The sequence below is a fragment of the Bubalus kerabau genome, chromosome 2, assembly GCF_029407905.1.
Source record: "Bubalus kerabau isolate K-KA32 ecotype Philippines breed swamp buffalo chromosome 2, PCC_UOA_SB_1v2, whole genome shotgun sequence".
Lineage (NCBI taxonomy): Eukaryota > Metazoa > Chordata > Mammalia > Artiodactyla > Bovidae > Bubalus > Bubalus kerabau.
Genome location: NC_073625.1, coordinates 48429167 through 48447613, shown reverse-complemented (window position 1 = coordinate 48447613; position 18447 = coordinate 48429167). Strand labels below are relative to the sequence as shown.

The 18447-nt window shown below is 39.6% G+C and overlaps 1 protein-coding gene across 1 annotated transcript in view; it reads right to left on the bottom strand.

Moving 5' to 3' along the window:
* Nucleotides 1-18447, bottom strand: part of TMEM50B (transmembrane protein 50B) — a 37060-nt gene that overhangs the window by 2480 nt on the left and 16133 nt on the right. The window contains exons 2-6 of the mRNA XM_055567667.1: nucleotides 15937-16076; nucleotides 13814-13926; nucleotides 12467-12534; nucleotides 5295-5387; nucleotides 2407-2464 (exon numbers count right to left, since the gene is read on the bottom strand). Of these exons, the coding sequence (XP_055423642.1) occupies nucleotides 2407-2464; nucleotides 5295-5387; nucleotides 12467-12534; nucleotides 13814-13926; nucleotides 15937-16035 (431 nt within the window). The 5' untranslated portion in view covers nucleotides 16036-16076. The remainder of the gene's footprint in view (nucleotides 1-2406; nucleotides 2465-5294; nucleotides 5388-12466; nucleotides 12535-13813; nucleotides 13927-15936; nucleotides 16077-18447) is intronic.

Sequence of the window (18447 nt, the reverse complement as noted above, 5' to 3'; positions counted from 1 at the left end):
GTAAGAATCCAATACGTGGTCTAGACACAGACATCTGTGGCTCCCTGGGCACACAGGTACTAACTGAAGTCCCCAGCAAAAAGGACCTCATCGAGAGAGGGAAGGAGTCGAGAAGAGGCCTAGAGCAGAACCTTAAGAAACCTCAACAGTGAGTGGCCAGGGCGTGGCGGACCAGCAGGCACAGCAAACAGAGGAGGAGGAGCTGCCCTCCGCACTCAGAAAAGGCCCGGCACACAGGAAGCACGGCTGGCTGCGTAACTTGCTGGCCTCTGGGCGGAGCACACAGCTGGTGCAGCAGCCACTGCCCACGTGAGCACAGGCCTTTACACACACAAGGTTTCTGTTCAACCAACTGTCATTTACACAGGCTCATCTGCCCCTGCAAAGGGCTGAATCTGAATTTAAATTTGATCTCGAAACAGTGCCTAAGACGTCTTTGTGCAAATTGAATGTATTCCCAGAAGGGTGTCAGTCATGTGCCAAGAAATACAATCACAAGATGCAGAAACAGCCACACATCTTTCAAAACCAAGAGTGCCCCAGCCACAGGGCAATAAGAGGGAACCCAGGCACAGGGGTCTCCTGAGGTGAGCAAACAGTGTCGAGAGTTCAGGGAGGCTGAGCAGCCAGAGTGTGCAAGGTGGAGGACAGAGAGCTAGAGGGTAGGGCCCCATGGGCTTCTGCCGAGTACTGACAGTAGATGCGTGTGTGGAAACTACCCAAGAAAAGGGAAGGAAGCATTGGAAAGAACCATTCCCAGAGCTCCCAAAGGGCTGGGAATACCTCACAATCTCATAGCAGAGTGGACACCTCAGAACACATGCGGCATCAGGAAGAACACTCAGAAGTGCTCTCTGCCTTAGCAAGGGGGCCCTATTAGTCCCAGACTAAAGCTGCTCTGGGCCTGCCTAACAAAGCTTAAAAGCAAGATCCAAAGGATCAACGCGTTTCCAAATGACTGAGCTACATTCAGAACAAGGCTCAAAAACGTTTAAAGGAACACCCAAAAGTCCAGCCCCCAGTCAGCCACCAGCAAAGAGCAAACAGAGAAAGAGACCCAGAATGAAAAAAGGAAACAGAAGTAATCAATAGAAACAGACTGACAATTGATACAATTAGACAAGGACATTGAAATAGTTATAAACATACTTCATATGTTCAAGAAGACAGAGGAAAAGCATAAGCATGTTAGGGAGAGACGTGGAAATGGTGAAAAAAATTAATGCCCAAATCAAGTTAACAGAGATGAAAAATTCAATGTCTGAGATGAAAAACACTCTGGATGGGAGTAACAGATTAGATGTGATGGAAGCAGACATCAGTGAATTTAAAGATGTAACAGTGGAAACTAACCCAAATGAAACACAGAGAGAAAACAAGAAAAGAGAAGGAGACTTGGTGGGCAGAAGAGCAGTGGTCGAGAGGTAGGAAAAAAGCACGCAAAGAACGAAGCACCAGTGAGCTGTGGAACGACATCTAGCAGCCTAGTACATGTATAGCTGGAACCCAGGAGGGAAGGGTGGACAGAAAAAAAGATCTGAGGAAATACTGTCTGAAAAGATTCCAAGTATGGTGAAAACTATAAATCCACAGATCCAAGAAACTCTGTGAACCCCAAAAGAAGAAATATGAAGAAAACGACACCATAGCCCTCCATAATCCAACTCCTTAAAACCAATGATGAAAACAAACTTCTTCAATGCTTAGATCTTAATGCTTCAGTGAGTGAGGTGTAGGGTAAGGGGTGTAATTTTATAAATGATGCCTAAAGTACCTACCGATCTTTACACTAAAGGACATTTTCATCTCAAAAAGCAAAGGATACAGGCTTCATTTTGGAAGCTTTACAGAAGATTACCCCTAAAAAACACTTCTGATCATTTTATTATCTTACTTAAAGTTATCTTAAAAAACTTAAAAAAAAAAATTTAATTCCCTAATCAGGTTTTGTATATGACATGCATATTATGTATTAATTCTAATTTTTTTTTTAACTGAAGGTACATGATATGGCTTCTTAACAAAACACAGCCTATGGCAACAGCAGTCTGGTGGATCCAAATCTCTGTTCTGCATTTGCTTATTAAGTGAACTTAAGTAAGCCTCTGAGTCTTATTTTCTCATTGATAAAATAGGAACACCATCTGGTTCACATACTTAAGACAATTACACGGGAATTTAAAAAGTTAACATACATAAAGCATCCAGCTTAGGTCTTGGCATATAGCAGGGCCCCTAATTAAGTGGTTTATGTATGCTTTTATGTGATAGTAGAACTTTCACGTTTTAAAAGAAGTTTTATATATTGTAGATTTATACATGTTTCATTGCATATGCTGCTCTTATAATAAAGATGATGTTTCTGTAAATGGTATACATGTATAGTTTAAAAATTAGGCAACTTACCTAAAAAATATAAGTGCATTTTGAAAAAACACAGCTAGTCCTGGATAAACATCAGTATCTGCACACACAAAGTAAAACAGATCAGAAGATTACAAAAGGCAAAGGTCAGCAACAAAGTATTTGTGACATTTATAATGCTCTGTATATTATAAAATAACTACTATTATTCATTAACTCCAAGCAATCCACAATGAGGGAATCCCCTGGCAGTCCAGTGGCGAGGACTCTGCACTTCTGCTCTCAGGGCTCAATTTCAGGGTTCAATCAGTTCATGGAGCTAAGATCCCACAAGCCAAATGGTACAGCCAAAAAAAGAAAAGAAAAAAGAAATCTACAACAAAACTGAAATAAGAAAATGCCAACCTTATTCTCTCAAAACAAAGGATTACTTTCATTCTGGATAAAAGACAAAGAATTTACTAGATTTTCTTTTCGTCTTAAGTATTTGCTATGTTTTCAGCTACATCTGAACTGCTGAGGAAGCAGCAGCTCATCCGTCACGTCCCATGGCCAATAAATACACAATGTCAGAAACACACAATGTTAGAAGTACACAATGATAGAAATATACAACGTTAGGAATACACAATGTTAGAAAGATGCAAATCACATTTTTGATGATCTAACAAAGTCTGTTCAGCTGATTTTCCTTCATGAATTTAGGAGTTTTATTTCATAAATCTGACACATATGCAAAAAGAATCATTAGAATTCATCATCATATTCTCCTGGAGAAAAGAGTCACTATCTTTCTAAGAAGGAAAAAGACAACATTGGAAAAGATTCAAATTTTTGTGGATATTAACTTTTATAAAACAATTAACATTGATTAAAAATACTAGGTAGGATGAAGAAATATTCAATTTGTAGCCTTTGAAATCACAGCAAACAATACAGCTACATGGTTAAAAGCTCCAAGTTTGAGCCGTACCCAGGGATCTGAATCCCAGCTCTACCACTGACTAAATGCATGATTATGGGCAAATTATTTAACCCATTATCCTTTACCTTCCTCATCTGTAAAATGGACATTGTGAGCACACCTACCGCACAGAGTGTGACAGGTGTAGACTGTGCACAGCACTCATGACAGTGCTTGCTCAGGAAGCACTGTGTGACTGTCAGCTGCGACTATCAGTAACAGTTCCAGGAAACCTGTACACTAAAAGATGTGAACTATGTGTTAGAAATGCTCTCTGAAGTAAATGCATGTTCAGTTTGCAAACTAAGATGTAGACATAGGGAATTCCTTGGTGGTCCAGTGGTTAAGACTCCGAGCTTCCACTGCAGGGAGTGCGGGTTCAATCCCTGGTCAGGGAACTAAGATCCTACAGGCTGTGTGGTTTGGCCAAAATACTTTAAGTATATGTAATAAGCAGTGCTGTAGGAATATGAAAATGAGATCCATAATCAAGAAATTCCTCAGTATATACTGGATCTTTAAAGACTAAGATACAACCACTAAAGGGAATTCCCTGGCGGTCCAGTGGTTAGGATTCTGCACTTCAACTGGTGGGGGAAGGAAGATCGCACGTGCTACATGGTACAGCCCAACATACGCTACATGGAACAGCCCAACATACGCTACATGGAACAGCCCAACATATGCTACATGGTACAGCCCAACAACTGCAAGCTCCATAGTATTTTTAATTTATTAAAATAACACATTTTAGATATATTTGGTGAGTGGTATTATTTAAACATTAGTCAACCACTGACCTCTTATACCTATTTATTTTGCACAAAATGAAAGATGAAGGTATTCCAAAATCTAATACTGATCAACCTATGATACTTAAGGGATCCTATCACTACATTAAAAGGTCAGCTGGGGGTCAGAACAAGGAGAAGTGACAGTTAAGCAGAGTGACAAAGAGATTCCAAAGACAGAGGCATCAGATGATGAATAAAGTGTTATCTGAAACTGATTCTATCTTTGGCGTGAAGGGGGAGAGCCAGTGAAAGGTTCTTCTGATGCTTCCAGGAGTACAGGGTACTACTGGGTCCTGCTTTTCAAAACCTCTCACCACCTCCCTGATGAAAAGCTGTGGTAACTGAAACAGTCCCAAGACTCAGAATGGTGTACTAAGAGCTCACGCCATTGCATTAACAGTTTCTACATAAAGGCTACACACGTCTTCAATCTTGCACTTAAAAGACTCCTCTTGTACCTATGAATGAAAAATTAGAGACTGGGGTTGGAGAGGAGACATATCAGTGGACAGAAAGATACTGGCGTCCATAACACCTTATCTTGAAATCCTTGGGGCCAGACATGTTTTAGAACTCAGAATTTTTCAGATTTAAGAATCATAACACAGGGCATAATATTACATTGCACCTGCAACTGGGTTTGGACCAGTATCCCACAATCAAACACAACCATATTCCCTCCCATAATAAAACATCTGAATGCTTATTAAAGCAAATAAAGATAATAATGAGCCCCAGGTCAATTTAGGTCAGGTTTTGCTGCCAAGCTGGTTATGAAATTCTTGACCTTCAGCACTTCAAGGATTTTCGAGTTGTGTATAAGGGGGCTGTAGCCCTGTGCAGGGTTCCCACTTTTAAGACCATGACCCTCAGTAAAAGGCCTCTAGTGTAGAGCCTGGCTGCTTAGGGTAAGAAAGGAAGGAGAACCTTGAGAGATAGCTGAGAGTTACCTGGTCTTGTCAGTGGCTTGGATTTCCCAGCGAGCCTACCCTACTGCACTCAATGACCCCACAAGAAAGTTATATTAAACAACTTTTATTTTTACACAGAGTCTTAGCTTGAAGCTGAGTAATTACACTAAATTTTACTCCATGGGGAGATAACAGACTAAGCCACATAGAAAAGACATATCTGAATCTCTCCTACAAAAGAAAAGAGGAATAAATACTTACTCTGGGTAACATAGGCACCAAAGAGAATCCACATAGAAGCAATCAGTGACCCAAACATCAACATGAAACCAATGAAGAGCCAAACTCGAGCACCTGTGTGAAAAGCAGGCTTCATGATTTGCTCATTTCCGCAGTTCTATGTCTCAGGAATACATAACACTAGAACACACAACTTAATATACACTGTGCCTATCAAAGACAGTCACGTATTTATATACACCTGCTTTAACAATTAACTGAATGAAGATTTAAAAAAATAAAACTAAAAAGGGTAAAGCAATACTTGGGAAGGGAAAAAGGGTAAGTTGCTGTTCTACTGGCTAAAAAAACTAACAGCTGAGTAAATTAAAGCAGGCAGGCTTCATAAGTCTGCCTACTTAACCAAACTGATTAATTGAACCCTAACTGAAAAGTTACCCTCTTATATATTATCAAAGTAATTGTTCTATTAGAAGTAACAAATGTATTTCAGACAGCCATTACCATACAGGAATGAGAGACTGCAAATGAATAAAGACCATATGTCCCCTCTTCATCAGTATTAATTTCGTGTTACTACTCGATATGGTACTAACAGCAGCCATATATCAGTCTCTCTTATGGCTGAGGCGGCAACTTGTGCCATGTATCCTTGAAAAGTTCAAGGACAAAAGCATCTCTTCAACCCCTCACTATGTAGAATTTTTGAATTTATACAACACAGAATCTCAATACAGTGATCATCTGGACATGTGAGTAGATTCAACACACTTTTAGGAAAGCAAGTTAGCATTTCTGCCAGACCCTGATCACAGGTATACTGACAGCCTGTCACCCTGTGGAAGGGTTTGAATAAAGCTCCACTGGAATGAAAATAAAACCCAAGCTGATTTCCATAATAGCTAAACTTGCCTTCATTGCAGATATTCTGTTACTAAGTGAACAGAAATTCATATATTTTGGACACCAGATAAGCAGCAAGCTCAAAGCTCAGCATGGCTGAACAGCTGATGTTTGAAAAAAACGGGTCTCCAGATTATCTCAGTTTTATCATAATACTAAGCAGATCTCCAGAAATATACAGTAATGTTTAGCTCCTTGGAGAAAGACATCTTCCAAATTCAATCACAGCTTTTTTCTAAAATAAATGAAAAGGAACTACCAAAACTCTTTGTAATTATTTTCCTTCATGTCCTTTATATGTGACCACTCAAAACTCTTCTGATAGAACAAGAAAAAAAAAACTTCCCTTAAAAAATGAGTATGCTTTTGTTTAACAAAAAATAAAAAACTAATATTTTCCCTTTTTTGCTTTGACTACAAGGAAGCTCAGAGTCAGGTTAATAAACAATTAATAAGAGTATCCATCTTGTCCTAAATTCTAAGTACAAGATCTCCTTTCTACCTGGGGTTCCTGTTCCTTCTTATTTAACATTCCCATTTGTTGTATATTTATTGCTTTGATAACACTCTCTTGCAAATTACTCTGGGAATTAAAGAAGAATAAATTACAAATAAACTGTTAAAGTAGTATGAAAGTGTGGCAATAACTGAGCATGCCTATAAGACGGTCTGCCCTTAGTTTCTGAAGTACTAGACAGAACTTGCACTAAAGGCACCATGTATAAACTGTACTATGAACTTTAACTGAGTAGAGAATAATCATGGAATAAAATGTAACAGTCACTAAGAGGAAAAAGTACAGGCTTTGGAACCAGACAGACCCAAGACAAATACAAGTTCTACCTTTAAGCTAAAAAGCTTTGGGTAAGTTACAGCAGACTTTTCTATACAAAATAGATAATAGTAACATAATCCACAGCAATGTCTGTGGAATATATTTTTAATGATCAAATAAATAAATGTGTGCTCTATGCACAACATTTTCATTTGCTAATACATGCTCTTTTATTCTTCATTCTCACTCATTTCTGACACAACTTGCCAAAGCTGGGGCACAAGACATGCAAGTGAGCTGCTGCTGCTGCTGCGTCACTTTAGTCGTGTCCAACTCTGTGCAACCCCATAGACGGCAGCCCACCAGGCTCCCCGTCCCTGGGATTCTCCAGGCAAGAACACTGGAGTGGGTTGCCATTTCCTTCTCCCATGCATGAAAGTGAAAAGTGAAAGTGAAGTCGCTCAGTCGTGTCCGACTCTAGCCACCCCATGGACTGCAGCCTACCAGGCCCCTCTATCCATGGGATTTTATAGGAAAAAGTACTGGAGTGGAGTGCCATTGCCTTCTCCCATGCAAGTGAGCATGTACACACAAACATACACAATGCACTTTTTAAAATAATTTTTATTTATTTTTATTCTTGGTTGTGCTGGGTCTTTGTTGCTCTGTGGGCTTTTCCTAGTTGCGAGTGGGGGCTACTCCCTAGTTGCAGCGTGGGGGCTTCTCACTGTGGTGGCTGCTCTTGCTGCGGAGCTCGGGCTCTAGGGTGCACGGGCTTCAGTAGTTGTGGCTCCTGGCTCTAGAGCAGCGGCTCAATAGGAGCTCCATGGCATGTGGGATCCTCCCAGGTCAGGGATCGAACCTGTGTCCCCTGCACTGACAGTGAATTCTTTACCACGGAGCCACCAGGGAAGCCCCGCAATGCACTTTTAACTTAGGTTTGCCTGTCATTTGTCACTATCTCCAGCCTCTCCAATTCTTCAAGGATCACAATGCAAGTGAAACTGTAAAATCTGCATCAGCATTTAAAGCATCAGGTGCAAAAGAAATCTTATCTGTCCCCCTGTAACTGGTTCAGTTCACTTAGCATCACATCCTCCAGGTTCATCCCTATTGTCACATACAGCAGGATTTCCTTCTTCCAGCCCCATGCCCTCATGTGAGGTATCTAAGACAGTCAAGCTCACAGAAACAGAGAGTACAGTAGTGGTTGCCAGGGGCTGAAGAGGCCAAGTGGGAGTCATTGTGTGGGTACATGAGATTCTAGAAAGGGCAAAACTGCAGTGACAGGAGGCAGATCAGTGGTGGCCAGGTAGGGGAAAGGGGATTAAACTCTCTGGAGTAATGGGAATATTCTACACTATGACTGCAGGTGTAGTTACACACTGCGTACATTTGTCAAAATTCAAATTGTACACCTTAAACTGAACTTTATATTTCATATAAAAGTATCCTCAATTACACTGAGTAAATGGTAACAGACAAGGAGACTAAACGGTTCTCGACTGGATACAAGCATGACACAGTGGCTAAAAGCGTAGGCTCTGAAACCAGCCTGTCAGTGTGTAAATCCTGGCCCCACCACACTTGCTTTCTGACTTTGGACAAGTTACTTGAGCTCTGTGCCTTAGTTTCCTCATCTAAAATTGAGGACAAGATCGCTTAGCTCCAAGGACTATTGCAAAATTAACTGAGTTAATATGTGTACAGAATTCAGGCTAGTCTTTGGTACACACGAAGTATTCTACAAGAGGGGAATGGCAAACCACTTCAGTATTCTTGCCTTGAGAATCCCATGAACACTATGAAAAGGCAAAAAGATATGACCCTGAAAGATGAACTCCCTAGGTCGGTAGGTACCCAAAATGCTACTGGAGATCAGTGGAGAAATAACTCCAGAAAGAATGAAGAGATGGAGCTAAAGCAAAAACAACACCCAGTTGTAGATGGGACTGGCGATGGAAGTAAAGTCCAATGCTATAAAGAACAATATTGCTTAGGAACATGGAATGTTAGGTCCATGAGTCAAGGTAAATTGGAAGTGGCCAAACAGGAGATGGCAAGAGTGAACATTGACATTTTAGGAATCAGTGAACTAAAATGGACTGCAATGGGCGAATTTATATCTACTACTGTAGGCAAGGATCCCTTAGAAGAAATGGAGTAGCCCTCATAGTCAACAAGAGTCAGAAATGCAGTACTTGGATGCAATCTCAAAATTGACAGAATGATCTCTGTTCATTTTCAAGGCAAACCATTCAATATCACAGTAATCCAAGTCTATGCCCCAACCAGTAAGTAACGCTGAAGAAGCTGAAGTTGAATGGTTCTATGAAGACCTACAAGACATTCTAGAACCAACACCAAAGAAAGATGTCCAAAAGTAGGAAGTCAAGAGATACCTGGAGTAACAAGCAAATTTGGCCTTGGAGTACAAAATGAAGCAGGGCAAAGGCTAATAGAGTTTTGCCAAGAGAATGCACTGGTCATAGCAAACACCCTCTTCCAACAACACAAGAGAAGACTCTACACATGGACATCACCAGATGGTCAACACCAAAATCAGATTGATTATATTCTTTGCAACCAAAGATGGAGAAGCTCTATGCAATCAGCAAAAACAAGACCAGAAGCTGACTGTGGCTCAGATCATGAACTCCTTATTGCCAAATTCAGGCTTAAATTGAAGAAAGTGAGGAAAACAACTAGACGATTTAGGAAAGACCTAAATCAAATCCCTTACAATTATACAATGAAAGTGACAAATAGATTCAAGGGGTTAGATCTGATAAGACAGAATGCTTGAAGAACTATGGATGGAGGTTCGTGACATTGTACAGGAGGCAGTGATCAAGATCATCCCCAAGAAAAAGAAATGAAAAAAGGCAAAATGGTTGTCTGAGGAGGCCTTACAAATAGCTGAGAAAAGAAGAGACACGAAAGGCAAAGGAGAAAAGTAAAGATATACCCATTTGAATGCAGAGTTTCAAAGAATAGCAAGGAGAGATAAGAAAGCCTTCCTCAGTGATCAATGCAAAGAAAGAGAAAACAACAGAATGGAAAAGACTAGAGCTCTCTTCATGAAAATCAGAGATACCAAGCGAACATTTCATACAAAGATGGGCTCGATAAAGGACAGAAATGGTATGGACCTAACAGAAGCAGAAGATATTAAGAAGAGGAGGCAAGAATACATGGAAGAACTATACAAAAAATATCTTCATGACCTCATGACCTAGATAACCATGATGGTGTGATCACTCACCCAGAGCCAGACATCCTAGAACGCGAAGTCAAGTGGGCCTTAGGAAGCATCACTACGAACAAAGCTAGTGGCGGTAATGGAATTCCAGTTGAGCTATTTCAAATCCTAAACGATGATGCTGTGAAAGTGCTACACTCAATATGCCAGCAAATTTGAAAATTCCGCAGTGGCCACAGGACTGGAAAAGGTCAGTTTTTATTCCAGTCCCAAAGAAAGGCAATGCCAGAGAATGTTCAAACTACCGCGCAATTGCATTCATCTCACATGCTAGCAAAGTAATGCTCAAAATTCTCCAAGCCAGGCTTTAACAGTATGTGAACCATGAACTTCCAGATGTCAAACTGGCTTTAGAAAAGGCAGAGGAACCAGAGATCAAATTGCCAACATCCATTGGATCATTGAGAAAGCAAGAGTTCTAGAAAAACATCTACTTCTGCTTTATTGACTACACCAAAAGCCTTTGACTGTGTGGATCACAACAAATCGTGGTAAATTCTTCAAGAGATGGGAATACCAGACCGCCTGAACTGCCTCCTGTGAAATTTGTATGCAGGTCAGGAAGCAACAGTTGGAACTGGACATGGAAAAACAGACTGGTTCCAAATTGAGAAAGGAGTATGTCAAGGCTGTATATTGTCACCCTGCTTGTTTAACTTATATGAAGAGTACATCATGTAAAATGCCAGCTGGATGAAGCAAAAGCTGGAATAAAGACTGCCAGGAAAAATATCAATAACCTCAGATATGCAGATGACACCACCCTTATGGCAGAAAGTGAAGAAGAACTAAAGAGACTCTAGATGAAAGTGAAAGAGGAGAGTGGAAAAGTTGGCTTAAAGCTCAACATTCAGAAAACAAAGGCCATGGCATCTGGTCCCATCACTTCATGGCAAATAGATGGGGAAACAGTGGAAACAGTGGCAGACTTTATTTTCTTGGGCTGCAAAATCATTGCAGATGGTGACTGCAGCCACAAAATTAAAAGACGCTTACTCCTTGGAAGAAAAGTTATAACCAACGTAGACAGCATATTAAAAAGCAGAGACATTATTTTGCCCACAAAAGTCCGTCTAGTCAAAGCTATTGTTTTTCCAATAGTCACGTATGGGTGTGAGAGTTGGACTATAAAGAAAGCTGAGTGCTGAAGATTTGATTCTTTTGAACTGTGGTACTGGAGAAGACTCTTGAGAGTCCCTTGGACTGCAAGAAGATCCAACCAGTCCATCCTAAAGGAAATGGGTCCTGAATATTTACTGGAAGGACTGATGCTGAAGCTGAAACTCTAATACTTTGGCCACCCAAAGAACTGACTCCTTGGAAAAGATCCTGATGCTAAGAAAGATTAAAGGCAGGAGGATGAGGATGAGATGGTTGGATGGCATCACCGACTTGATGGACATGAGTTTGAGCAAGCTCCTGGAGTTGGTATTGGGCAGGGAAGCCTGGTGTGCTACAGTCCATGGGGTCGCAAAGAGACAGACATGACTGAGCAACTGAACTGAACTGATTTGAACTGAATTCTACAAGTGCTTGCTATTATTCCTAATCATCCTTCAAAATCCCTTTCCCACGTATTCCCAATTTCTGACTATAATTACAAGTTACCCTCCCTCATCCTTAAAGGCTGGAAACAGGATGTCTAGTCCTGTACTTTTCATATACAGCAAGAAAATTCCACTGGAAACAAACCCATGGATTCTAATAGAATGTGTTATAGTCGGAATAAAAGAAAAATACTATTGGATGACAAATCAAAAGATTTTAAACAAAAAAATGTGTATGTAGACAGCATGATTGTTCTAGATACTTTCGTTGTAGTCTATGGGTTGGTTATTCAGGTGATCAGAACTAAATGTGAAAAACACTGTAGCCCTAAGTTTGATCTCTTAATGTGTTCATACTTTGGTGTTATATAATCACAATCAGCTATACTGTAAGTAATATTATTGGTCAATATTTGGGATAAGAATAAATCCATCATTAGTACAGGAAGAATAACCTGGAGTCAAGATCCACTGATTCTGAATGATATATCTTATCTATATACTATGGGCAATATAACATGACAAAAACCAGTAACTTCAACTTTCTTAAAGTTTTAAATAAAAACAACTTTTTTTAAAAGCAAAACTTTAAAAATTCTACATAATCATTACCATCCCTAAAGAAAGACTCACAAGAGGCGTTGTTTTTTTCTACTGATAGATCCCTCTTTCACTAGCATACGGTAACCACTCAAAAGGGCCTTACCTGTTCTTCCTAAACAGCCGCTCTCGTAGCTGTCACCCCTCACCTGAGCGTTGGACACAGCGTTTATCCTGAAACAATACAAAATCATCCAATAAGCTTTCAGGCTGCTAAGAGTCACAGATATTCAGAAGGGAATATCTTCTTCACAAGTCACTTAAAAGAGAAACATTTTCTAACTAAAGTCAACATCTGAATAACTGAATGTATCTTTTAACTTAAATGTCCTAATGGATAGAAATATTACAGTAGTCTTACTTTACTAAAATACACCCAGAAAAGATTTAATTTTCAGGGATTACTATCACTTGCCTCCAGAGATTATGAAAGAGACTTCCGTTTTCTGATTTCCTTGCCTATTTTACATGAGTGGCCCGCTGTGTATGACCCCATTTTAAGGCTCTCACTATAACCAAGAGCTCAAAAGTTTCTCTTTGTGTTAAAAGTCAAGTGACTTTCTCTCATCCATTTCTCAAATTCAAAGAACATGTGGTTTATGTATAATAGGCTCACTTTATTCAGCTTCTCTTTCCACTTTTGTCAGAGCAGGTTCATTTGTAGCAGGAATTGTCTTTACTTAGCATCCTGAATGAATATAAGTAGATCCATCTTCTACAAATTTAAATGTTTTTAAAGCTCCTGACTATAATAAAATTATATAATCTTATTTTAACCTATTTTTTAAATTATTAAAAGACATCCATGAAAAACTTCTAAACTCTTAGGAAGTGACAGAATGGCTAAACCTGAAAATGATTTAATAAAAAAGAAAAGCCATAGGTCAATCTCTTAATTTAAGGTTAATCCTGTCCTCCCCCAAATACTGGCAAATACAGTCAAGTAACACATTTAAATAATATTCCATGGTAAAAGATGAATATATGAGAATATTCAAGGATTACTCCCCTCCTAAAGAATCTACAAATGTACAAACTTGATTAAATCTAAAATGCCAATGATTTTTAAGATGTACCATTATTTTTCATGCTGCCAAGGAAAAAAATTATGAATTATAAGATACCAATGACTATGAGAAGCATGCTGATATTCAGAGATGTTAAAATACAAAAAATAGTCTTAAGATCTATAAAACATAGTAATTTGTCAGTTTAACAAATATAAGATCAAAAATCACATGCTGAATCATTATAGAGGATAAAAAGATTATCTGACTAAATTCCAGTCATTCTTGATTTTTAAAAATTTTAATAAAATGGGAATATAGATATATGCACATATATATCTATCATGTTAAAGACTCTATCGAAGTTATTCCAGATAGCATTAAACTTTTGAGGAAAAAAAGTTTTTAGAAAAATAATCTTGAGTTGAGAGTTACCTCATACTTACATGAAGAAAGCCAATGTGGAAAACACACCACATGTGTGAAAGGCATGGTTCAGCTGTTCTGGCTTCGGATACACTACAGCTGCATCGATCATTATCCACCAACCGGTAAAAAACTTGAGAAGGAAAAAGAGCCCACGTCGTTAAAACAGCACTAACACTAACACTTTGGCTTACGTGTTCCTTAACATTTCACGTTTTCTATGGGCCATATAATTGAAACATACAATGAAATATGTCTACTTGGAGTTTTAGATGCTGAAATATAAAAAATAAGAATCCCTTGTTTACTTCTTTATAGTGTATGAGGTAAATCCAACTAATCAAATTGGTGTAAGATTCTGATGTCCTGCTCTCAGTGCAAGATGAAAAACTTATTATCTGGGAATGAATTATCTGCTTCTTTCACCATAAATTTACATACAACCATAAAATACACCATAAATGCACCATAAAATTATACACAACCAAAGCTCTCTTAACTAACCAGTTCCCTGATTACCTGGTTTCACTCTCTTGTTCATATTAAAAAGCACTCGGACATTCTTTTTAATGTGACCAAACACTTTCGTTTCCACAAATGAGTCGCCACGTCTCCAAGAAAACATCTAAGCTTGCTATGATTTTAATTAATAGGCAATTTGATTAAATACTGTAAAACTGATTAAATATGAGTTTGGAAAATGTAAAGTTTCTATGTAAACTAGGCTGAATAGACAAAGTAGAAAAGTTACTAAGGAATTTCATAGGCAAATTAAGTGCAGGAGAGATGACCCTAGAGAGCAAGAAAAACTTAGAAACACCTAAAAGACTTCTGCATGCATACTGCTTCACAGTTATCTTTAGTTCTTGTCCTACTTATTTTTTTTTTTCTATTGGACTTCAGGTGTAGACCTATACACTGAAAAAGAGAAATTTACACTAAGTGTAACAGGATCTTTCTGGTCCCAGCTCAAGGTGGTTGTGGTTTCAATGATGAGCTCCCCGAAGGGAACGTAACTTGTTCCAGGCCTTGGAGGCACCAGAATACATTTAGCTTCAAAATGAAAAGTTTTATAACAAGAGTCTTCAGACCAAGAAAATTAATGCAAAACTTCATGATGGAGTATGCCACTATTGTAAAGAAGGTCTTGAATGACATGTAAAATACAGCAAGTATCTTATTCGGTGGGGCCAGGGAATGCTTGATTTCCATCACAAGATTGGCCATGATCTGATTTTTTCTTGGGGGGGCGGGGCGGGTGCTGTGCCCTATGGCTTCTCTAGTGGCTCAGAGGGTGAAGAATCCGCCTGCAATGCAGGAGCCAAAGTTTGATCCCTGGGTTGGGAAGATCTCCTGGAGAAGGAAATGGCAACCCACTCCAGTATTCTTGCCTGGAGAGTCCCATGGACAGGGGAGCCTGGCAGGCTACAGTCCATGGGTTCCCAAAGAGTTGGACACAACTGAGCAACTTCACTTTCACTTTCATTGCAGCATGTGGGATCTTAGTTCCCTGAGGAGGGATGGAGCTCATACCCCCTGCAGTGGAATCGTGGAATCTTAACCACTGGCCCATCAGAGAAATCCATGATTTAATTTTTTTGAAGCTCAAAGATTAAGTACAGGGGGTGAAAAGGGACTCTTTATACCATTCTATTTTTGTCTGTATGTTTGATATTTTTAGTAAAAAGCGTTTTGTTTTGTTTTGTTTTTAAAAAACTTCCCTGGTGATCTAGCAGTTAAGAATCTGCCTGCCAGTGCAAGGATCACGGGTTCAATCCCTGGTCCGTGAGGATCCCACATGCAGAGGAGCACTAAGCCCATGCACCACAACTACTGAGCCCGAGCACCGGAGCCCTCGAGCAGCAACTACAGAAGCCCATGTGCCCTAGAGTCTGTGCTCCTCAAGGAGAGACGTCATTGCAATGAGAAGCACGGGCGCTGCAACTAGAGAAGGCTTGCACACAGCAACAAAAACCCAGCCAAAAAATAAATAAATAAATATTAAAACAAAAAAGGAAGGAAAAAAAAACTACTGCCTACAAAAATTGTATTATCTTGGTTATTCATAGTGCAAAGGGATCAAGATCAATTTTCAGGGGGAAAGGTGAGGCATAAATGTCACCAACGACGCCTTTCCACTTACCAATATACCTGCAACCACAGAAGCCACCGCGTTTCTTCTCTCACTCCAGTCAATGCACTCACATTCCGGCCAACGGAAATTATCTAGGAAGCCCGCCATTTTCACCACTGAAGCATGGATTTTTCATTAAATACTATATACTAAAAAAAAAAAAAAAATACATGTAAGGAAATATTTTTAAGAAGTGAAATATTCTACTCCTTTCTTAAAGCTTTAAAGAACAACTTACTTCGGGTCTTTATCTTCTACAGGTAAGAAGAAAAATTCAGTACTACACTGAGTATCTATTGAGATGTACCTAAGACTGCTAAGACACAAGAGGGCGCTTACTAACAGTATCTGTTAAACGAGCAGGGTGTTTTTAAAACGTGTCTGCAAAGTCTCTGACACTTCTCCAATTGAGAGGTGGATCTATGTACCTTCCTTTGAATTGAGGCCAACAATAAAGGTGGGTTGAGGGCTTCCCTGGTAGCTCAACTGGTAAAGAATCCACCTGCAATGCAAGAGACCCCGGTTCGATTCCTGGGTCAGGAAGATCCCCTAGAGAAGGAATAGGCTACCCACTCCAGTATTCTTGGGCTTCCCCTGTATCTCATATAGTAAAGAATCTGCTGCCTGGATTCGATCCCAGGGTTGGGAAGATCCCATGGAGGAGGGCACAGCAACCCACTCTAGTATTCTTGCCTGGAGAATCCCCATGAGCAGAGAAGCCTGGTGGGCTACAGTCCAGTGGGTTGCAAAGAGTCAGACATGACTGAGCAACTCAGCACAGCACAGCAAAGGTGGGTTGACCAACAAAGTAGAGAAAGTGATGTCATGTAACTTCTCAGACTAGATCATACAAGGTAAGGAACACTAAGACCAGAGTCCTGGTTCCTTCATGAAAAATTCAAGGCCACGGTACTGTGAGGAGACCACATATAGGTGTTCTGGTCTAGTTCCAGGTGGCGGCCCAGCCAACAGCTAGCCCCAAACACTGCAATATAAACTCTCTTAAATACCTGACTAACCCCTCACTGCAACTAGAGAAAGTCCTCACACAGCAACAATGATCCACTGCAGCCAAAAATAAATTAATTAAATTAAAATACAATGAACAAAAGCATCTTAAAAAGCATTCAATATCATTAGTCATCAGGGAAATGCAAATTAAAGAAATATCACATCCACTAGAAGAGCTAAGATTTTTTAAAAAGATTGACTGTTGGTGGTAGAACAATTGGAAATCTTACACATTTCTGATTGCAATTTCTTACAAAGTTAAAAATAAACCATCCTATAACCTAGCAATTCCATTTCTAAATATTTACCAAGGGAAGTAAAAACATATGTCCACATACACAAAAAGACTTTTACAAGCAAGTTTAGAGCAGGTTTATTCATATTAGTGCCAAACTGAAACAACCTAAATGCTTAACAGAAAAACAAATGGATAAACAAATTATGATCAATCCATAGAATGGAATATTATTCAGGGACAAAAAAGGATGAATAATACATATAAGCACACAGAAAAAAAAACTCAGAAACCTGATTTATGTGAAAAAAGGCAGACACAAAAGAGTATATGCTGTATGATGCTATTTAAATGAAGCTTAAGAGGCAAAACTAACCAATGTTCCCAGAAATCAAAACAGTGATTGCCTACAGGGACTGAGAACTGACTACAAGGGAACTTTTTTTTGTGGGGGGGAGTGATAGAAATGGTCTATATCTTGGTTGAGATACTGATTATGCAGGTACATGTATTTATCAAAAGTTACTGAAGTGAACACTTAAGAGCTGTGTATTTTACAGTATGTAAATTTTACCCACAAGCAGTTTTTTTTTAATTTTATCATTTAGATATGCTTTAGCTGCACTAAAGACTTACTCTGTATGCTTTATGGGTATGTTTCATTAAGATAGTCTGCAGACATGGAGATGAACTGTTATCAAAGATTAAATATTAACTAGTTAAAAAGCAAGTTTAGGGGAAGGTCACCATGAATTTAAGACAATGTCTGAAGGTTAAAACAAAAGTCGTACTTCTTATTGTAAAATTCATTTCCCAAGAGTTACCCAGTGGTCCAGGGGTTAAGAATCCACCTTTCAACGCAGAAGATGTGGGTTTGATCCCTGGTCGGGGAACTAAGATCCCACATGCCTCAGGGCAACTAGGTCTGCATGCCGCAACTACTGAGCCCATTTGGCCCAGAGCCTGGGGAACCACAGCTAGCGAAGGAGCACGCCACAGTGAAAGATCCTGAAAGGTCCGCATACTGCAACTAAGACCCGACACAGCCGAATAAATAGTCTCCTTAAATTCATTTCAGAAAACATACAGTCATCCCTCAGTATATACAGGGGATTTGGTTCCAGGACTCCCCTTGGATACTAAAACCTGTGGACACTGAAGTCCCTTATATAAAATGGCATCAGTTCAGTTCAGTTCAGTTCAGTCGCTCAGTCATGTCCGACTCTTTGCGACCCCATGAACCGCAGCACACCAGGCCTCCCTGTCCATCACCA